Source organism: Microcaecilia unicolor, chromosome 6 (genome assembly GCF_901765095.1).
Source record: "Microcaecilia unicolor chromosome 6, aMicUni1.1, whole genome shotgun sequence".
Lineage (NCBI taxonomy): Eukaryota > Metazoa > Chordata > Amphibia > Gymnophiona > Siphonopidae > Microcaecilia > Microcaecilia unicolor.
Window position 1 is genome coordinate 230,878,164 of NC_044036.1, and position 21,413 is coordinate 230,899,576.

The 21,413-nt window shown below is 47.7% G+C and overlaps 1 protein-coding gene across 1 annotated transcript in view; it reads left to right on the top strand.

The window, feature by feature from the left end:
- Nucleotides 1–21,413, top strand: part of PNPLA7 (patatin like phospholipase domain containing 7) — a 2,530,065-nt gene that overhangs the window by 57,112 nt on the left and 2,451,540 nt on the right. Inside the window, exon 2 of the mRNA XM_030206608.1 lies at nt 8,372–8,399. Within this exon, the coding sequence (XP_030062468.1) occupies nt 8,375–8,399 (25 nt within the window). The 5' untranslated portion in view covers nt 8,372–8,374. The remainder of the gene's footprint in view (nt 1–8,371; nt 8,400–21,413) is intronic.

Genomic DNA, 21,413 nt, shown 5'->3' on the forward strand with positions numbered 1-21,413 from the left:
ATGTCTCCAGCCAGCTTTTTGCCTCCTCAGGCGAGTGAAATGAGTGCCAGCGATTCCCTTGTGAAACTTTCAGTATGGCTGGATATTGTAAGGAAAAGCGTAGGTGTTTTGCTACTAGTAGCGCACAAACTGGAGAAAATGTCCGTCGCTTCGTGGAAAGAGCCCCGGAGTAATCCTGGAAGAGTCGTATTCTCTGCCCATCAAATTTTACATCCTCCGGATGGCTTTTATAATGACTTAGAATCTGTGCTTTTTGTGAGTATCGATGAAACTTTGCGATTATGATCCTGGGCCTATTGTCCGTCGCACGGACTGGCCCCACTCGGTGAGCACGTTCTAGGGTAATAGGATAAATTTCCCCCGCTGACGGAAATTGTGCTGTTAGCCAAGTTTGCAGAGTGGTTAGTAAAGATTTTTCTGGCAGCGATTCGGGAAAGCCGAGAAATCGCAAATTTTCTCTTCGAGATCTATTTTCTAGATCTTCAATCTTCTCTTGTTGAGATTTAGTTAAGGATTCCAGCTGCTTTATCGCTGAGGAGTGTGATTCCAGAATGTCTTCGACGTCTGATACTCTACACTCCAACTCCCCGGCTCGCCGAGTAAGTTCCGCGGTAGACTGAGCAATCCCTGCTATCTGTTCCGATAGTTGTAAAAACCGGGGATCCAGTGCTTTTACTACCGCTTCTGTTATCTCAGGGATCAAGGTGGATGGCTGTTGTATTTGCGAGGGAGATGGTGGCGTCGACGCCATCTTGTCTTCCCCCATGCGCGCACGATCTTGTATTCTTTTTGAAGATTTTGAGGACATTTGTGTTGAATGTCTGCTTAGAAATTTGTCCATGCGTTCTTCTCCGGTATTTGAGGTAGTTTCAGTTCCAATTAACGTCGTTCTGCTAACAAAAAGAGTCGAAGGATGGGGTTCCCTGAGCGGGCGAAGCTAGGCACGTCCACTTCCCCTCACAGCATCACGTGACTCCCCCCGCTTGGTCCTCTTTAACGAGACCCGACATCAGTGGTGCTAATCTCTCTGCTAGTATACGGGATAACAGTTTAATCTCTACATTGATCAGAGAGATAGGTCTATAAGAATTAGGTTGCAGCAGGTCTCTGTCTTTTTTGGGGATCAAGCTAATTAACGCCGTATTAGCATGTGGAGGGAAGCGTCCTGTCTCCACCACGGTGTTAAGGTACTCGGTCAGTGGTCCTACAATCTGTGCGCTAAGCAATTTATAAAACTCTCAGGAGAGACCATCGGGTCCTGGCGCTGAGTATAACTTCAGCGCACCTATCGCCTTTTGTAGCTCTTTGGCCGATATCGGAGCGTTGAGGGCAAGTAGTTGGGCATCGGGTATTCTCTCTAGTCCTACGTCTTTCAGGTACTGCTGTATGGCCTCTCGTGTTCCTACCCTCTCCCGTTCTCTTCGGTACAGGGTGGTAAAGTGTTGATGGAAAGTCTGTGCGATCTCATGCGGGTCATGTGTTATTCCCCCCGTTGGAGTACGAAGCGCTGTGATGAAGTGGGCTTTTCGCGTGCCTTTCACGAGTCTGGCAACCATCCCTCCCGCCTTGTCTCCATATTTGTGTAGCTTGTATTTCTTATACAGGAGGGATCTCTTTACCTGTTCATGCAACAAACTATTAAGTGCCACCCTCGTGGACGTAAGTATTTCATAGTTTGCTTGGGTCAGTGTTCTAACATATGCTCGCCTTGCTGCTCTGAGCTGTCATTCTAAAGCTACAACCCCCTGGGCAATTTGCCGGTTCCGTTTACTGACGTAAGCAATAATCTTGCCCCGGAGCACAGCCTTGGCCTTGGACCAGAACAGAACTACATCCTCTAGATGTTGCTGATTATGTAAAGCAAACTCCTCCCATTTCTTTTGTAGATACAAGGTGAAGTCTTTGGAGGGAAACAAATAGGCTGGGAATCTCCACCCCGGTGGCTGACTAAAAAATGAAGTTGGTTCGAGATCCACCCATATTAAGGAGTGATCCGAGATTTCTTCTGGGCCTATGATGGCTTCCGAAACCTGGGGGAATAGAATCTGGGAAGTTAAGATGTAGTCTATTCTGGACTGTGTCCGGTGGACCCTGGATGTGTGGGTATAATCTCTCTCCTCTCTGTGTAGTATTCTCCATGGGTCCACCAGTCCCATTTCCTGACAAAATGTTTCTAATACAGAGGGGGTGGGTGACGCTTTCATGTGTGTGTGTTTAGACCGATCTAGGTCTACGTCCATCACCTGATTCATATCTCCTGCTAAGATCAGTGGGAGCAGATGGTGCCCCTGGAACCGTGCTAATATTTGGGCAAAGAAACCTGTTGGTGTTGTGTTGGGGCCGTAAGCTGACATTAGAAGCATCTCCCTGCCCTGCAAGTTGATCTGGACCCCTACCATCCTCCCCTCATCATCTTTGAATTCTAGTTTTGTCTTACACATAAGCGATCTGTGAATTAATATAGTTACCCCACCTTTCCTTCCCATAGCTGGTGAGTACCATACCTCTCCCACCCAAAAGCGCCTCAGTTTTTCGTGCTCTTCTTGGGAAAGTCTTGTCTCCTGGAGGCAGGCTATCCCAACCCCGTGCCTTTTTAGGGCTGCTAAAATCTTGGTTCTCTTAACTGGGGAGGAGATGCCGCCCACATTCCAGGAGATCAAGTGCACCTTATTCGAGGCAGGACTGAGTCTGTGATAGAGTGTGCCCCAAGATAAGCTGTGGCGCGTCTCCTGGGCTCCCAGCCTTACCCCTGAGACTTCTGGTAACCACTTCTCTCCTTACCACTAGGCAGCTCATGTACTGGTATGTGGTGGGCCCTTCTCTGCTAGATGTTCTAACTTGTGCAGTTAAATCCTGTGCGTTCCCCAACCCTATCTTCCCCCCCCCTCCCAAAGCCCTCCCCATATCCCCCCCCCCCCCATTGAACCGATCTAATTCCCTTCCCCCATGCATCAAATACTACTATTAATTGAGAAGCCCCTTCCATGCTCAAGGCCTCCCCGCCCTCAACCGGTACAATTTTCCAAACCTCATCTCTTGTTACACTAGTGTGCTGCAGCGAGTTTAAAGTTGGGCTTGATCACTCTCCCACCAGTTGTCCATTCGGGTCTGCTTGTTGCTGCTCAAGTTCCGTGATGTGGGCTTTTACCGCATCTATCGATTCAAATGCCTTCCAACGTCCCTCATGGTGGATCTTCAGCACAGTCGGGTAAACAAGCATGAATCTGACGTGCAGTTCTTGAAGCCGGCGGCACAGTGGGGTGAATTTCTTCCGGCGTTCTTGGAGTGGGGCAGAGAAATCCTGAAATATTCTGATCAGATGTCCATCATATTTTGTATCTTCTCTCTTCAAGCGATAGCCCCGCAGGATCTCTTGTGTAGATAATTATGTACTTTCAAGATAACAGCGCGCGGGGCCTGGCGGCCATCTTGGATACGGCCTATGCGATGTACCCTTTCCAAGCACAGGGCCCCTGCGTGGTCCGACAAGGCAAACTCCTCTTTCAGCCAGTTCTCCACTACTGTTGCAAGTGTGGAGTCTCCAATCGATTCAGGCCGATCAATCGTAGGTTGCTTCACCTGCCTCTGTTCTCAAGTTTGTCTACTTTGTCAGAGAGTGTTGTCACTGTGGTCTGTAGTTGGCAAATTTGTTGTTGCAGCGGGGTGCACGTGTCTTCGAGTTTCGGAGACTCTGTGTTCCAGATCTCCGGTCTGCCGCGATTCCTCCGCCAGTTGCGTCTCAAAGTTTTCAATCTGCGTCGATATGCGCTCCAGTCTGGGCTCCAGCGCTTGTACTAACTCTGCTGTCAGTTGTGCAAGTTGCGAGAGCTGTGCCTCCGAGAAGGGCGGTCCGCTTTTCTGCAGTTGGTGGTCCGCGCCGAGATTCGCCGCTCTCGGCGGGTCCTTCTCTTTCTTCGCACTGCGTGCTGGCATGGTTTTGGATGGTTTATCAACAAATTTGTCCATCGGTGATTTCGCTGACCAAATGGTGTCGCAGGCTGCTCAGAGATGAGGTGGAAATGCAAATTTTTTATCAATTTCGGGCGTTGGGCCTCGGAGAGCAGGGACACACGTCCTACTCTCTCAGTGCATCACGTGACCCTCCGCATGACGTAGCTATAATTTGGGTTCCTCTTTCCCACATGCATCACTTTGCACTTGCTCACATTAAACGTCATCTGCCATTTAGACGCCCAGTCTCCCAGTCTCGTAAGATCCTCTTGTAATTTTTCACAATCCTCCCGCGATTTAATGACTTTGAATAACTTTGTGTCATCAGCAAATTTAATTACCTCACTAGTTACTAGGTCATTTATAAATATGTTAAAAAGCAGCGGTCCCAGCACAGAGCCCTGGGGAACCCCACTAACTACCCTTCTCCATTGAGAAAACTGACCATTTAACCCTACTCTCTGTTTTCTATCTTTTAACCAGTTTTTAATCCACAATAGAATACTACCTCCTATCCCATTTTATTATTTTAGTTACATTTGTACCCCGCGCTTTCCCACTCATGGCAGGCTCAATGCGGCAGGCAATGGAGGGTTAAGTGACTTGCCCAGAGTCACAGGGAGCTGCCTGTGCCAGGAATCAAACTCAGTTCCCCAGGACCAAAGTCCACCACCCTAACCACTAGGCCACTCCATGACTCTCCAATTTTCTCTGGAGTCTTTCATGAGGTACTTTGTCAAACGCCTTCTGAAAATCCAGATACACAATATCAACTGGCTTTCCTTTATCCACATGTTTGTTCACCCCTTCAAAGAAATGTAGTAGATTGGTGAGACAAGATTTCCCTTCACTAAATCCATGTTGACTTTGTCTCATTAATCTATGCTTTTGAATATGCTCTGTAATTTTATTCTTTATAATGGTCTCTACCATTTTGCCTGGCACCAACGTCAGACTCACCGGTCTATAATTTCCCGGATCTCATCTGGAATCTTTTTTGAAAATCGGCGTTACATTGGCCACCCTCCAATCTTCCGGTTCCACACTCGATTTTAAGGATAAATTACATATTTCTAACAATATCTCTGCAAGCTCATTTTTCAGTTCTATCAGTACTCTGGGATGAATACCATCCAGTCCAGGAGATTTGCTACTCTTCAGTTTGTAGAACTGCCCTATTACATCCTCCAGGTTTACAGAGAATTCAATAAGTTTCTCCGACTCGTCAGCTTCAAATACCATTTCCGGCACTGGTATCCCACCCAAATCTTCCTCGGTGAAGACCGAAGCAAAGAATTCATTTAATCTCTCCGCTACGTCTTTATCTTCCCTGATCGCCCCTTTTACTCCTTGGTCATCTAGCAGTCCAACTGATTCTTTTGCCGGCTTCCTGCTTTTAATATACCTAAAAAAAATTTTACTATGTGTTTTTGCCTCCAACGCAATCTTTTTTTCGAAGTCCCTCTTAGCTTTCCTTATCAGCGCTTTGCATTTGACTTGACATTCCTTATGTTGTTTCTTATTATTTTCAGTCGGTTCCTTCTTCCATTTTCTGAAGGATTTCTTTTTAGCTCTAATAGCTTCCTTCACCTCACTATTTAACCACGCCGGCTGTCATTTGGTCTTCCGTCCTCCTTTTTTAATACGCGGAATGTATTTGGCCTGGGCTTCCAGGATGGTGTTTTTGAACAGCATCCACGCCTGATGTAAATTTTTGACCCTCGCAGTCGCTCCTCTTAAGTTTTCTTTTCACCGTTCTTCTCATTTTATCATAGTCTCCTTTTTTTAAGTTAAACGCTAACGTATTTGATTTCCTATGTATACTTACTTCAAAGCTAATATCAAATCTGATCATATTATGATCACTGTTATCAAGCAGCCCCAGCAGCATTACCTCCCGCACCAACCACAACAACTAATCCAACCCTTTCCACCTGGCAGAAGCGCATGAAGACATATCCTCGGTGCAAGAGGACAGTGCATCCCTTGTTGGGCAGGTCCCAGCCACAGGAGCAATTCCTACTTCACCAGGGTGATTCTCTCCCCTTAGGAGACCTCCCTCCAAGACAGCACAGGGGCTGCCAGACTGGAGGTGGGACTTCTCTATAATGTCCCTGAAGGTCTTCTCATGTACCTCTGTCTGCTACTCTAGCCTCAAGAAAATGGACTTGTTCTCTGAGAGCTAAGAGCTCTCTATCTGGCACTCACATATATCCCCTCACCAATTGGGAGATAATAATAGATGTGGAATTGTGCAAAAGACTGGATAGCACCCCTCCTGCTGATGCCGGAGAGACAGAGCCACCACCCCTGTAACCCTGGAAAATGTACGGGGCATGTAACCAGGTCAAAGGACAAGGCCTGAAAATGAAAGTGGTGCACCAACAAATAGAAGTGCAGATATCACTTGCAGTGATCTGCAGTGGAAAGTGGAAGGAGGCCTCGGTGAGGCTCAGGGAAGTCCATAACTTCCCCAAGTGCATCATGGTGATGACTGAGCAAAGCATTTTCATCCGGAAACGCTGGACTTGCAGCCATTATCCACCCCATTGAGGTTCAGGAGCTGACCTTCGGGACCATGAAATAAATGGAGCACCTATCCAAGCCGTGCTACGCGAGCAGAACAGGTTGCACCGCTGCTAGACAGCAAAGATGCTGAAGGGTAAGAGCCGACAGCTTGGTGCTTTAGAGCCAAGCCATGGGGAATTGGATGGGCCAACTCCATAGACTACCCCGTCTTGACCTCTTCCAGAACCTACTGATCTGAGGTGATGCAGACACCTCATTCTGATGAGACACAGGCTGCCTCCCATTGGAAATAAGGGGCTTGGTGCACCCTCATTGGGCAGGCCAAGCAACTGATGGACTGAGTGCCTGGCTTGTTGGGGCCTCGAAAGGGCCCCTGCTTGAAGGACATACTCTGCTCTCCACCTGGGCCAAAGGGCGTTGAGCACAGAGGCATAGCCAGACCTCGATCTGGGAGGGGGCATGAGCCCAAAGTGGAGGGGGGCACATTTTGCCTTACCTACCCAATGTTCTCGCCCCCACCATAACCACTCCCCCAGCACGCATACTCGTTTTTAGTGAAATTGAGCATGTACAAGCTTCGTGCATGCTCAATTTCACTAAAAACATGCATGTGCATGAGGAGGGGAGTGGGAAAGCTGGGCACACAGAGCGGTGGCAAATACTGCCGCAGGAAAGCTTCTACTGGCGGCGTTTGGGGACCCCAACCAGCAAAACTAGCAGACCCTGTGGGGGAGCCTTGAACCCAAAGTGGGGGGCCCCGTGTCTACTCCATTGGCTGAGAGAACCTGAAGCATCCCTCCCTCTTGAGTCCGAGGATTGCTGCACACCCTTGCTGCAGCATAGGGAGACAGAGCCATGCCTTCCCCATATCCTTCACCAACTTCGTTGTCATCAAAGAGCAAGCTGCCAAGAAAGGGCAACTGACTCAAAAGCTTCTTGAAAGCCACATCTGCATCCAGTGACAAAGGAACAACCAACGATGACACCCCCCCCCCCCCCCCGATGCCGCCACTGAGTGGGAAGCCAGATGGATCAGATCGTTTTGGGTGGACATCCTGAAAGGCTGTCCAAGGCTCCAGGTGAGACACCTCCAGGGACTGTGATACAAAGGGCAAAAAGGTAGCCAGTCTAATTTATTAAATTAAAAAAAAAAATTTCCTGATACAAGTATATGTACTGCTGAAGTGAGCACTTTCGGAAGCCTGGGTGCTGCAGGGGAGAGCCCATGTGGAGTACACCTAAACGTGGTGAACGGACAAGAGGAATGGGGGAGATGGGGAAGGCCCCATAGGATTGAGCCAAAATCTCACACAGTGGCACTAAGAAGTGCGAATGGGGGCTGTGGAGCCAAGCTAAATTAGGTTCGATCCTGAGACTTTGTCCTGGGAGCAGCTGTTAGGCTTGACCATGCTGTGCGGCCACAGCCAGCAGAGTGGAGAGCTAGGCCAGGGACAAAAGTACCCGCCAGCGTGACCTACCACCTGCTGAAGGTAAAGAAGAATACTGAGTTCAGGGAGCACCTCAGCATCACTGGTGATGTCATTGGCAAAATTCAGTTTTCTCTTCCTCCATCTGTTGGTAGGAAGGGATAACACCCATTAGTGTAGAACAGTAGAGCTAACGTGAAGAAATGCTCCTTTGGCAACTAGTTATTGCATTACTGGACTGGGTGTTTTTGGAGTATGTTACTATGTTTGTCTGTGATCTTTAAACAGTAGGGCTGTAAAGTATTGGCTTCATAATGAGATATGAGCAGTATAGATTGGTTGTGACTCACTTTATTTCTTCTGGGAATGTGAACATTTTTTTGTCTTATGCACAGACATTATTCTTGATGTAATTGGCACTTACAGATTGTAATCATGTTCATTGAAATTTTTTTTTTTTACAGGTCATGTGGTGGTCTGGGTCATATGAAGGTATTTATCTTCCTCATCTAAATGTAGTACACTGATGTGGCATACTTTTATTCCAGTTTGCAATGGGCAAATAATTACTTCTCATACTGTAAGTGGCAGCCCTTGAAAGACCCCTTTTTGTAGAAATAAGACAGTATTGGGCTGAGAGGTTCATATGATAGGTTTTCATAGCTCTGTTGTCTTGTGTACTGGGCGAGCTTTACAGTATTTTGTTGCTTCTAATTTTCTATGTTAGTTACAATGGGGACAATTCTATAAATTGGCATCTCAGTTTAGGTTTTTTCCAATGTTGTGTACATAGCATCATTTCTATAATGGAATCTTAGTGCCAAGATTCTGTATATAGAATATCAATGTATGTCGGCATTGGCACCCCCATGTTTAGGTGTCATCTTATGCCATGTTTGGCATGCCTAAGTGCACCAAGTGACATGCAATAATTTATAGTATTCTTTCTGAAATCTAACCTACCTGTAGTTGTCAGCATTAATGACAGCATTATTCCATTATCACAATACAAAGATCTGGTAACTTGTAGAATTCAAAATTGGCTCAACTTGTTAATATCATGGCTCATCTAAAGACATGGACCATAAATTTAAACATAAAGATCGTTATGAGAATACTGAAGGAAAGCCTGTTGCATCTGTCTGATCTGAATTGGACAAATAAGGAGAAGTTATTTTTATTATTGAACAGCTTCACCTGTTGTGCAGCAATAAGCATGGTCGAAGCTATTCAACTGAGTTGACTGTCGTTGCTTTTATAATGTGCATTGCTAGTTCATTGGCTTATGATATTCTTCTACAGCTGCATATTCTTTACTTACGGTCAACTGTAATTCCCAAAAAATGACTAAGGGTCTCTTTTACGAAGCTGTGCTAAGAAATGGGTTTAGCTAGTCCTTATGCTGGACTTCCTGCGTATTAAGCCCATTTCTAGCACGGTCGTAAATTCAACCTTTGTCTTATCTTTTTCTGGCTGTGCACTTTATGTTAGCGTTAGTATGCGACCATTTAAAAAAAATAAATCATGTTTAAGTATGGATGACTGGGCTCAGACAGAGTGGTGGACGTGGTTCTGGCCACCTTGTTGGGCAGACTGGATGGAACACAAGGGTCTTTATCTGCTGTCACTTACTGTTAACAAGGAGCACTTACCATCTCCTATTTAGGAGGCGCTAAGGGCTCCTGCGTGATGGACGTGCTAACCAGTTAATAAGGTGGTAATGTCAGCGTTCTAGTGAATTAATGCATCCACATCCATTCTCCTCTCCTGACATGTTCCCTCAAAAAAAAAAAAAAAGGACATACTGCACACAGATAGCAAAACTAATTCAAAACACTTTAGCGTGTCCTGTGTTAGGCAAGTGTTAGTGTAGTAAAAGGGCCCCTAAACCTCATAACAGCCAAACAGGACTTGACAACGTCATATCATAAGCTTTATGTATCTAAACTCTCGGGGATGAAAGAAAATGTTCTTTTGATTGTTGATGAATCATCTTTATCTATGCCCTCTGCCACCCCTATCTTTCCTGTCTTATATTGTAGTTCCTTTTCCTCCCTTTCTGATACTGCCTACCCCTCCTTCCTTTTTTTTCTCCGTTTTGATCTCCTTTCTATTAGATTTGTTAACCGCTCAGATATTTCATATGATATGCGGTATATTAAGCGCTTAATCAACTTGGATGAAATCTATGTAAGAGTTGAGCACGGTGGTGACTTCAGATGGATCTGTAACATCTGTGTTACTGTGTTTTATGGTGAAATCTGTTGCTGGGAAATAGAGATATTATTATTCCTTGTCATCAGCAGCAGATGAATCCATTACGAATGGGGTTGTGTCCACCTACCAGCAGGGGGAGATAGAGAACACTGAAAACCATAGTGCCTCTAGGATGGCTAGCTCCATCTGCCTCTCAGTATTTCTCTATCTCCCAGCAGGGTTGGACGCAGCTTGTTCAGCTCCTTGAAGATTCTGCCTGGGGTGGCTCCTGTGCTTTTGCCAGTTGTAGCAGGGGTGTTGTGGCTAAGTGGAGCCCACTTTAAAGGCACATAGGTTCGCCCTTTCCCTGCCTTACCCTTCCCCCTGTGTGGATGCAGGCATATAGGTTCACCTTTTCCCTGCCTTTCCCACCCTCTTCTGCCTCCAGAGTGCCTCTGTAGCTGTTTGCCTCCAACTTTCCTCACAGCGTTAAAAAAAAAAACACGCTTTTCAGCGCTGCTATTTCTGAGGCTTTTCCTGACTGTGCAGCGTGACCAGAGCTCGTAGACTTGGTCCTTTGAGGTAAGAGCGGTACTCAGCTCCTCCGGGGAGGGCCCGCGGACGGTGTTCCGATCGGGATGATTTTGGTGCGAAGCCGCCATTTTGAATTTTATTCTGCCATTTTTTTCGGCGATGACTGCTGAGGGAGTTAAGCGCTGTTCCCGTTGTGGCAAGCGCAGATCAGCAGCGGGTCGCTGTAAAACGTGCTGTTCAGACAGTAGAGCCAGTACGAGCATGGCGAGCGATGATTCTTCCCACTCGATGGAGCTGACAGCGGGCGCCATCTTGGAAGCGCCACATGGCTCGACCCCCGCGGTTGCGGAGGAGTCTGAGAGCAGAGGGGCACCTCGGGCCGAGGCTACCAGAGGAGCTCCGTTCCCTGTGGTTCCTAATTCGGAGACGGGAGGTCAGGGTGAGTTTTTCTCCCCCGAGTTTGTGCTTATTTTACATAAAGCCTTCATGCTGAAAAGATCTCTGCCGCAGGCGTTGCTACCTGGTTCCCCTCCGACTGATGATGGCCTGGGGCAGATGCCAGACGTGGATGCCCCTGAGCGTTGGATGCACGCTAAGCATAGACGGGTAAATTCCCCGTCGGAGAGTGGCGCTCCCCCCTTTCCCCCCCATGGTCGGGCTGTGGGGACTCTGAGTGATCTGGCAGCCTTCGTGGTCTGAAGAGCCAGAGGAAGGAGCCGGTTTGCCACTGGATCTGAATGATCCTACTGTGGTTCGGATTTTCCACTGCGATGAGCTGCCAGCACTTATCTCTGATGCCTTACAGGCCCTCTCTATTGATGACCCTGTTAAAGGCGTGGCCTCCTCTGGCAATCCAAGGATGGCGAGTACTAAGAAGCCTGCTCGTGCCTTTCCTTTGCATGACTCCATCCAAGAGCTTATTTCTGCTCAATGGGCTGACACCAAGGGGCCCTTGAAAATGGCCAGGGTGATGGGGCATCTTTACCCTCTGAGTGAGGAGCACTTGGCCCGTTTTGGGATGCCTAAAGTGGATGCCTTAGTCACGGCGGTGACAAAAAGACCACCCTCCGGAAGATCACGTGACGCCATGGCGGAGAGCAGACGTACCTGAAGTGCTCTCCGACCCCGATCCTCCTTCCCCGTTGAGCTGGACAATCACGGACCCAGAGTGCGTGCTACAATACATCAGAGTATAGATTAAACTCCAGCGAGTGAGTATCAGACAGCATACGCCGGGGATGGCTGCGAAAACCGCTCAAAAAGAGAAGTTGCGGCAAAAACAACCAGACCCCAAAATGGCGTCCTCGCCGGAAAAATCCAGCACAGCAGTTTCTTCGGCGTGGGTGGCGGAGATAACGGCGGAGATGTCCGCCGATATGGAGGAGCTATTAGAATGCAGATTAGCCCCCATCGACTCCAAATTGTAGAAGCTGCACTCGCGAATGGAGGACTTGGTGAGAGAATGCGTGGCCTGTCAAACTCGAACGAGCGTGGTGGAGGATAAATTACAGGAGGTGGAGGCCGAACAAAAAACGTCCAGAGGACGTGTTGAAGCGCTAGAACAAAAAGTAGAAGAACTGGAGAATCGTTCTAGACGCAACAATCTGCGTCTGGTGGGACTTCCAGAGGCCATGGGCGGCAGGGACTTAATTATGGAGCTGGAACGCTGGCTTACTGCAAGAGTGGCCTTCCCTGCGCACATGGGCCCCTTGAGAGTAGAGAGGGCTCACCGTCTGGGACCTCGTACAGATAACACCAATAAACCCAGAGTACTCATTTTGCGGGTTTTGAATTTTCAACACAAACAATATATTTTGCAAGCCTCCAGGAAAGACAATGTGCTGATATATGAACAGAAAAGAATACTATGTTTTCAAGATTATTCGGCGGGGGTGGCGGGGAGACGCCGCGCCTTCTCCCCAGTGTGTACAGCATTGTTTAATCAGAAGATTAGATTCAACCTGATGTACCCAGCGCAGTTGAAGATCGTGTATAAAGGATCAACGCATGTATTTGACGCAGTGGAGGAGGCGAAAAAATTTGTGGCCCAGATCGAGGCAGAAGACATGGGAAGCACTGGGAGAGACACCCCGGCATGAATCAGAGGAGAGGACGGGGTGCTATGCTGTCTCTTAACTAGAGAAAGATCTCATGGACATCAGCCACAGTTTCGCAAGGTTTGATTAGATAACAGATCATCTCAACAGTGGATGCTAATGTTTGTTAACTAGAGAGAGATCTCATGGACATCAGCCACAGTTTTGACAGGTTTGACTAGATAACAGATCGTTTGAACAGTTGAGGTTAATGTTTGTTAAAGTTGTATAGGGCATAAGGATTCTGACTAACTGGAGGGGTTCATACTCGCATAACTTACATTACAGGGACAGACCTCAAGAATACAACGGACAAACCTAGAGATTTAAGACAGATAGGAGGTGTAATACCAATGACTGGAGGTGGAACCTGAAAAATTTATATTGATCGGGGCCTGCCCACACCAAAGCCCGATTGATGGTATAAATGACCTTAATATGTACTATCATATGAGGGGAGACATAATCTGAGAAGTATAAGGAATCTGTATTAGGGGAATATATTGTTTGTCGAGGGTCGATTGCTAAGGGGTTTAGAAAACGAAATGGATGGGCTTTAAAAGCCCAGAGTATATAACGGATGAGATCATGAAGGGGGGGGAGGTCGGGAGGTGACAAATGTGATCGGTTCCTATATTGGGAAACATGGAACAAGGGGGGAGGGGTCAGAAGAAGGGGGTGGGGGGATGGGTAGGGGAAGGAGCAGAGATTTGGGTGGGAGGGATAAAAGGGAACAAAGCCAACCAATGCGTTAGGGGGAGGGGAAGAACACTGAAACAGAGACAAGGCAAATGTCGAGAGTGGGATTGGGGGGGTATAGGCTGGGGTGCCCCCCTGACAGGACAACATGAAAAGAGAGATACATTACAGAGCATAGTAGGCCCTATAGATTATGGTTAGGCTCGTTACTTGGAACGTGGGGGGTATACACTCACCCATAAAGAGAACAAAAATCTTGCAACAGTTACAGAGAAATAATATAGATATTGCCTTGCTGCAAGAAACACACCTTAGCCAGGAGGAACATGCAAAACTCAGGACATGGTGGGTGGAGGAATGCGTCTCAGCGGGAGCACAAGGGAAAAAAGGAGGGGGTAGCGATATTAATTCGTAAAGGACTGACCACAGCGGTACGCCCCATGGTGACGGACGCAAGAGGCCGTTATGTGCTCGTGGAAGTGGAGATATCGGGACAAAAGCTGTTAGTAGGCAACATCTACGCCCCTAATCAATTTGACAAGCACTTTTACAACCAAATACTACAACATTTACTCTCATATCGAGGGGAACAGATGTTGGTAGGGGGAGACTTTAATACGGTATGGGATGCCTCGATTGATAGCACCCAGGGTAAAAGAAGTGATTCGGTGGCGTCTAATAAGGGCTTGAAAAGATTAGGACAGACGCTGCACTTGATAGATGTGTGGAGGGTGTTACATCCCACTGAAAGAGATTATACTCACCACGCGAGAGCCCACGCATCCCAAGCCAGAATAGATTATATATTAATCACTGAAAACATGCTAGGAAAGGTAAAGGATACGCATATAGGACCTTACACGATCTCAGATCATGCGTGGGTGAGTATGGAATGGGAATGGGAGGAACGAAGACACAAAGGGGGCTCCTGGCAGTTTCCGCTAGAACTGACTGGTGACGAGAAATTTAAGACCAAGTTAAAGGAGAGTTGGGAAGATTATACAGCAACGAACCGGCAACACATAGAGAACCCAATCCTATTTTGGGATGCAGCGAAAGCCGTGTTGCGAGGCGAAATAATTAGTTACCATCATCACCTTAGATCAGCGAGAAATAGGGAAATTATAAGACTAAGTAAATTGATATGCAAGGCTCGGCAGGCCTATGGCCGGACACACACAGAATCACATCGAGCTAATCTTATGGAAACCCAAGTCACATTAAACACATTGTTGCACCAGCGGGCTTCGAAGTCTCAAGCATATTATAAATTTCACTTACACAGATTTGGGAATAAAGCAGGGCGCCTATTAGCAAGATTAGCCAACCCGAGAGGGAGCACGAGACAGGTCCTACAAGTGAGAGGGGAACAAGGGAAAATGGAACGTACAGCAGAAAAGATATGTGAGGCGTTTGCTAAATTTTATGATAATCTATACATGACGCCGGAGGACAGGGGGCTATCAGAGTCTCTCTATTTAGACAATTTAGACCTGCCGGCTCTCAGCCAAAGGGATAAAGATAAATTGAATGAACCAATCACGGAGGCAGAAGTAATGCTGGGTATAAAACAAGGACAATTGCTTAAAGCGCCTGGTCCTGATGGGCTCCGCATAGAATTTTATAAGATCCTAGGGGAACACATTGCTCCGACATTAACTAAATATTTCAACAGCATAGTTGACAAGGAACAACCCCTGGAAGGCCTATCTTTAGCACATATAGTGGTGCTGCCCAAGCCCGGTAGGGATCCGCAATGTGTAGAGTCATACCGCCCAATTTCCCTATTGAATGTGGAAATTAAATTGCTAGCAAAAATCCTGGCCAACCGCATGAAACAGGTCCTGCCGAAACTAATTCATGAAGCCCAAACGGGATTTGTGGAGGGCAGGGTAATAGCGAAGAACTTGCGGAAAATCATAGGGGCTCTAGAAAGGAGGAAGCATACAGATACACCATCCCTCCTAATAAGTTTTGACGCCGAAAAGGCGTTCGACAAAGTACACTGGGCATTCCTGTTCGCCGCATTAAAAAAATATGGGTTTGATGGACGCTTTATGTCAGGGATTCGGGCCCTCTATCATAGACCAAAAGCTAAGATACGGGTCAACGGATTGGAATCAGAGGAGTTTCAGATATATAGAGGAACCCGACAAGGATGCCCGTTATCCCCGTTGCTATTTGTCTTATCGCTTGACCCATTGATCAGAGACATCGAGGCTAGTCAAACGATACAGGGTATGCACATAGGCCAGGCCGAATTCAAAATAGCAGCCTTTGCAGATGATCTCTTAGTAATGCTTACAAAACCTAAGTCATCGTTCACGGCTCTGGTGGAGATCTTGGAAGAATATGGGGACTATGCAGGTCTAAAACTGAATCTGACTAAGTCAGAAGCCTTGGCCTTCTCAGAGGAAGTGAGGGCCCTATGGGGTCAGGGGTTCCCTTTAAGCTGGGCAGAAGGATCTTTTAAATACTTGGGGATTCAACTGACCATGGAATTAGAAAAACTGCATGACTTAAACGTACACACCCTGTTAGAGGGGACAAGACATCGGCTAGATAGCTGGGAGGGCCTCCCGTTATCATTAGTTGGCAGGATAAATTTAATACGCATGGTAATATTCCCAAAGTGGTTGTATCTCCTGCAGACACTCCCCCTTCGACTGACACGCAAAGAATTAATGAACATTAACAGGGCCTTTAGCAGGTTCAGTTGGGCGAGAAAGAAACCTCAAATAAAGGCCACAGTGATGAGAGGGAGAGGGAGTAGGGGAGGATTGGGAGTGCCAGACCTTGCTTTATACAACCAAGCTTGTCTCCTCAGACATATAGGAGACTGGGTAGGCCACTCAAATGTCTTTACACCATTGAAAATGGAACAGGAATATTTCGCTCCATATGATGTTATCACATTATTACACTTAGAACAGGGACAAATCCCAGCCCAGTTTAAACGTTGCCATTTGCTACAATCCATGCGTAAGGCATGGAAGGAGCTAGTTAGGACCTTGGGAGGAATACCAGGAACATCAGAACTCTTAACATTTAGAGGGAACCCGAGTTTTGAGCCCGGACAAACTAACTCAGCCTTCCTTCGATGGGAGGCACAGGGAATCACAAAAGTGGAACATCTGCTAGGAAGGGACGGAGATATGAAATTCGAAGACCTGCAAAATAAGATAGGGAATACATGGGGGGACTATTTTGCGTTTGTACAAGCTAAACATTATATTTCTAGCCTTAACCAACCAGCACTCCAATCAAAAATAGGAGGTCAGATACAAGCCTTCTTCCTGACACTGGAAGCAATAGGAATGACAGTATCTTCTATAAGCCGAGCAATGGAGAAAAACGCCCCCATAAAAAACTTGGACTATATTAAACAAAAATGTGAACATGAATCGGGAGGGTCATTAGGGAGGTGGGATGTAGGGGCCACACTGAGACGCATTCCGATGCTCACCATAGACGAAAGGCTTAGGGAGAGTGGATATAGGGTGGTAATGAGGGCATATATGTCAGGAAAGCAATGGGGACACATAACCACCAGAAGGAATGTGAAATGTGTCAAATGTGACCAAGAAGCCCCCACATTATTTCATGCCTTTTGGGATTGCCCTGGAGTCCGTATGTTTTGGAGACGAATTCAATGTTTTCTAACTACCACGACACAGACACCGGTAAGGGGGGCATGGGAACATTACGTGCTGGACACGCAACCAGCATTTGCGGCATTGGCGAAAGGGCCTAGGCTTTGGTGCCGTAAGGTCTGCCTGATAGCACGTAAGACTATATTGCAAAAATGGGTATCTCCCGATCCACCTGCCTATTGGCACTGGCGAAACCAAATACATGAGATGGCCACATGGGAAGCCAGAGAGGCAAAAGGTAATCCAAAACGGAAAAAATGTTTCATGCAAATATGGGGACTTTATTTACAAGGGCTTAGCCCAAGGGGCAGAAGTCTATTGCTCAACATGTTGTGACACAGTTACGGTTATTTACATAGAGAGTAAATCTCCTCCCGAACAAAGGTTGGCAAGGGGGGGGGAGGAGGGATTGGTGAGATCTTGTATCATTATAAAAAGGGAATAATTAATATACATGTTTCCAAATGTACTGTATTATTGATAATTAAGATCTGGTGGACATTTGGGCAATGCTCGACAGTATTGATGGCTCAGCCGTGAGGGGACCACAAGAACAAGGGCTCCCTCCCGGGATAATGGATGCCTACCTGCAAACAATGGTTCTATGCAGAGACGAACCAAAGGATGCGACCAAAATAAGAGTCAGGAGAACTGAGAACTATTGAAAACACACCATGATGACTTTTTTTCTTTTTTTTAAATAAAAATAAGCATTGCCTAGTCTAAATCGCATTTTGGACATGAGGGGGGGGGAGAAAACGAAACAAAATCTTGATGGTAAACATTATTCACCTTGTATCAATGCATAGCACTTGTATTTTATAATTGATTTTGAAGTTACTCGGTTGTATATGCCAGATTGTTTCATCAATAAAAAAGTTGAAACATAAAAAGACCACCCTCCCAGTAGAGGGAGGGGTAGCCCTGAAGGACATTCGGGACTGGCGGCTGGAATCAGTGCTAAAACGGTCCTTTGAGATTTCGGGCCTAGCCTTAAGGGCGTCTGTTTGCAGTTCTTATGCTGCTCGAGCCTGCCTCTCTCGGTTACAACAAGCAGTGGAACAGCTCGTGGATGGTGCGGAGTCCCTCGCTGAGGTTGCACCGTGCATGGAGTCGGCATTGTCATTTTTAGCTGACACCCTCTATGAACTGGTCAGAGCTTCGGCTAAACAGATGTCTGTGGCGGTGTCCGCCCGCCACCTTCTATGGCTACGGCATTGGGCGGCTGACATGGCCTGTAACCAAATGCTGGTGAAGTTGCCCTTTCAGGGCCTTCTGCTATTTGGGGAGGAGTTGGAGAAGATTGTTAAAGACCTGGGGGATGCTAAACCCCAGCAGTTACCTGAGGATAGGCTGCGGCCTTCTTCCAAGGGTCAAGTGGTTCCCTCCTCCTCCAGACCTCGCTTCCGTGAAGCTAGAAGGTATCGCCCGTGGCGCTCTGCTGGGTTTACTCAACGTGCCTGCTTTCAGCAAAGGAATTCCTTTCGCTCGGACAAACTCTCCGCAGTGGCAGGCTCAAGGCCAGGAGTTCAGGGCGGTCCTCCACAATGATGGGACGCCGGTCCTCTCCTCCTTTACAGCTGTAGGAGGATGCCTTTTGGCCTCGCCACAGCTCCCCGAACCATTTCCAAGGTAATGGTGGTAGTAGCTGCTTTTCTCAGGCAAGAGGGTATCCAGGTTCACCCATACCTCGATGACTGGCTCATCAGAGCAGACTCTGCAGAAGAGAGTCGTCATGTAACAGCCAGAGTGGTCTCAGTACTGCAGTCTCTGGGCTGGGTCGTCAATATACCCAAAAGTCACCTGACTCCCTCTCAATCTCTAGAATATTTGGGGGTCCAGTTCGACATGGCCTCTGGGTTTGTCTTTCTACCTGACCAAAGGCGGTGCAAGTTTCAGAATCAGGTCCGTCTGCTCCTGCGGATGCCTCGCCTGTGAGCTTGGGACTTTGTCCAGCTGCTGGGGTTGATGACGGCCACTTTGGAGGTAGTGCCATGGGTGAGAGCGCACTTCAGAGCTCTGCAGATTGCCGTGCTTCAACTATGGTCTCCAATGTCCCAGGATTATCAACGCAGACTCTCGTGGCTCCCTGTGGCCCGGCTTAGTATGGAGTGGTGGCTCTCCGACAGCATGCTGCGGCGAGGAATGCCGTTGGCGCTTCCCTCTTGGTGCCTGGTGATAACCTGGTCGGCTGGGGAGCACATTGCAAGGGAAGCTATGCCCAGGGCCTGTGGACACACGCGGAATTGGAGTGGTGTCACATTTTCAAAAGCAGGAACTAGGTTTGTGAGCCCTTGGGCCACTGCCAAGGAGTGGCAGTGGCAGGCAAAACCACCCCACACAGGGATAAGGCAGAACTCTGACAGGGCCCGCTAGACTTCACGGAGAGATTGGTGGATGCTTGGAATGCCCTCCAGCGGGAGGTGGTGGAGATGAAAACGGTAACGGAATTCAAAAATGTGTGGGATAAACATAAAGGAATCCTGTTTGGAAGGAAGGGATCCTCAGAAGCTTAGCCGAGATTGGGTGGCAGAGCCAGTGGGGGGAGGCGGGGCTGGTGGTTGGGAGGTGGGCGGGAGGTGGGCCTTGTTCTGGGCAGACTTCTACGGTCTGTGCCCTGAAAATGGCAGAAACAAATCAAGGTCAGGTATACACATAAAGTAGCACATATTTGGGACTGTTTATGAACATGTTGTTTTAATTTCTAACAAGCTTGATTCTTATTTCTAGGTACAAGTTCTGTTCCTAAATGAGAGACAATTTACTGTGCTAATCTGAGGGCTAAGTGTGGTTTTTTTTTTTTGATACTTGGGGAAAAAAAGGGAGGGAGTGGGGTACCTCTACGTGATGAGTTCTAGGTTGAACTCTATGGGGTTAGGGGTGGGGGGAGTTGGAAGGGTAGGGGTAGAGGGAATGGGGGGGCGGGAAGAGGGTGGGGGATAGGGGAGGGAGGGGCAGGCGAAGAAAGAGGGTATACCATAAGATTCAACAGTTGAGCCATATAAATCATGGTGGAGGGAGAGAATTAGTGCAACTGGGAATTAGGGGTAGGGATGCCTCTCTTCTGCAGGAGTATACATCTGGATTGGGAAACTGTTGTATAAGGTCACCTAGAGGAAAATAATATCCTGGAATGTGGGGGGGGGGGGGGGGTCACCTGTCCGGTTAAACGTTCTAAGATACTACAGGCGCTGAACAGGCATAAGGCACATGTGGAGGGGCATAATCGAACGGAAACGCCTATCTCCATGGGCGTTTATCTCCGAGAACGGGTCCGTGAAGGGGCGGGCCGAACCGTATTTTCAAAAAAATGGACGTTTTTGAGCTGGGCGTTTGTTTTTTTTAGCGATAATGGAAACTAAAAACGCCCAGCTCAAAAACTTCCTAATCTGAGCCATTTGGTCGTGGGAGGGGCCACGATTCGTAGTATACTCGTACCCCTGATATGCCAGGACACCAACTGGGCACCCTACGTCAGTGCAGTGGACTTCAGAAAAAGCTCCCACATGCATAGCTCCCTTACCAAGGGTGCTGAACACCCAACCCCCTCCCCCAAAACCCACAAATGTACAACACTACCATAGCTCTTAGGGGTGAAGGGGGCACCTACATGTGGGTACAGTGGGTTTTGGAGGCCTCCCATTTACCAGCACAAGTGTTACAGGTGGGGGGGGGGGATGGGCCTGGGGCCACCTGGCTGAAGTGCACTGCGGTACCCACTAAAAGTGCTCCAGGGACCTGCATACACGCAGGCCTCTAGGACTGGTTGCTGCTATATAACCTTGGCACACCAGTTGACACCTGAAGACTAATCTCTACGAAAACGTCCTTTATTGGAATAACTGCCTTTACTCACAGTTAACTGCAGATCAGAGGTTGTGCCCCACTGGCAACAAGTCTCCCTGGCACTGAGATGAGCAGCAGGTCAGAACTGGCAGAATGCTGTACAAGGCCCTCATTCAGCCACATTCAAGGGAAGGACTAAGTTGTCTAACGTGGCTAACACAGGAAAGGGAACTAAAACTGGCTTACAAAAATGGCCACTATCGCATGGACTACAACAGGAAACACAACAGGGCACACTCTGACCCAGTAGGCAGGGGGAAAAGCACCATGGGAGAAGAGCCTACCAACTACCAACATTGTGAGACTGTAACACAAGCTAATGAAATCACGGATCCCAATACCCTACACCCACCACAATGCAATGCTGATGTGACCCTGTAGTGCACCCGAGAGCCACATCTGACCCAGGGAAAGGCTGTGAGAGGATCGAACACATTCTGCTGTCATGGAGGTGGGTACGGCATTTGAGGCTGGCATACAGG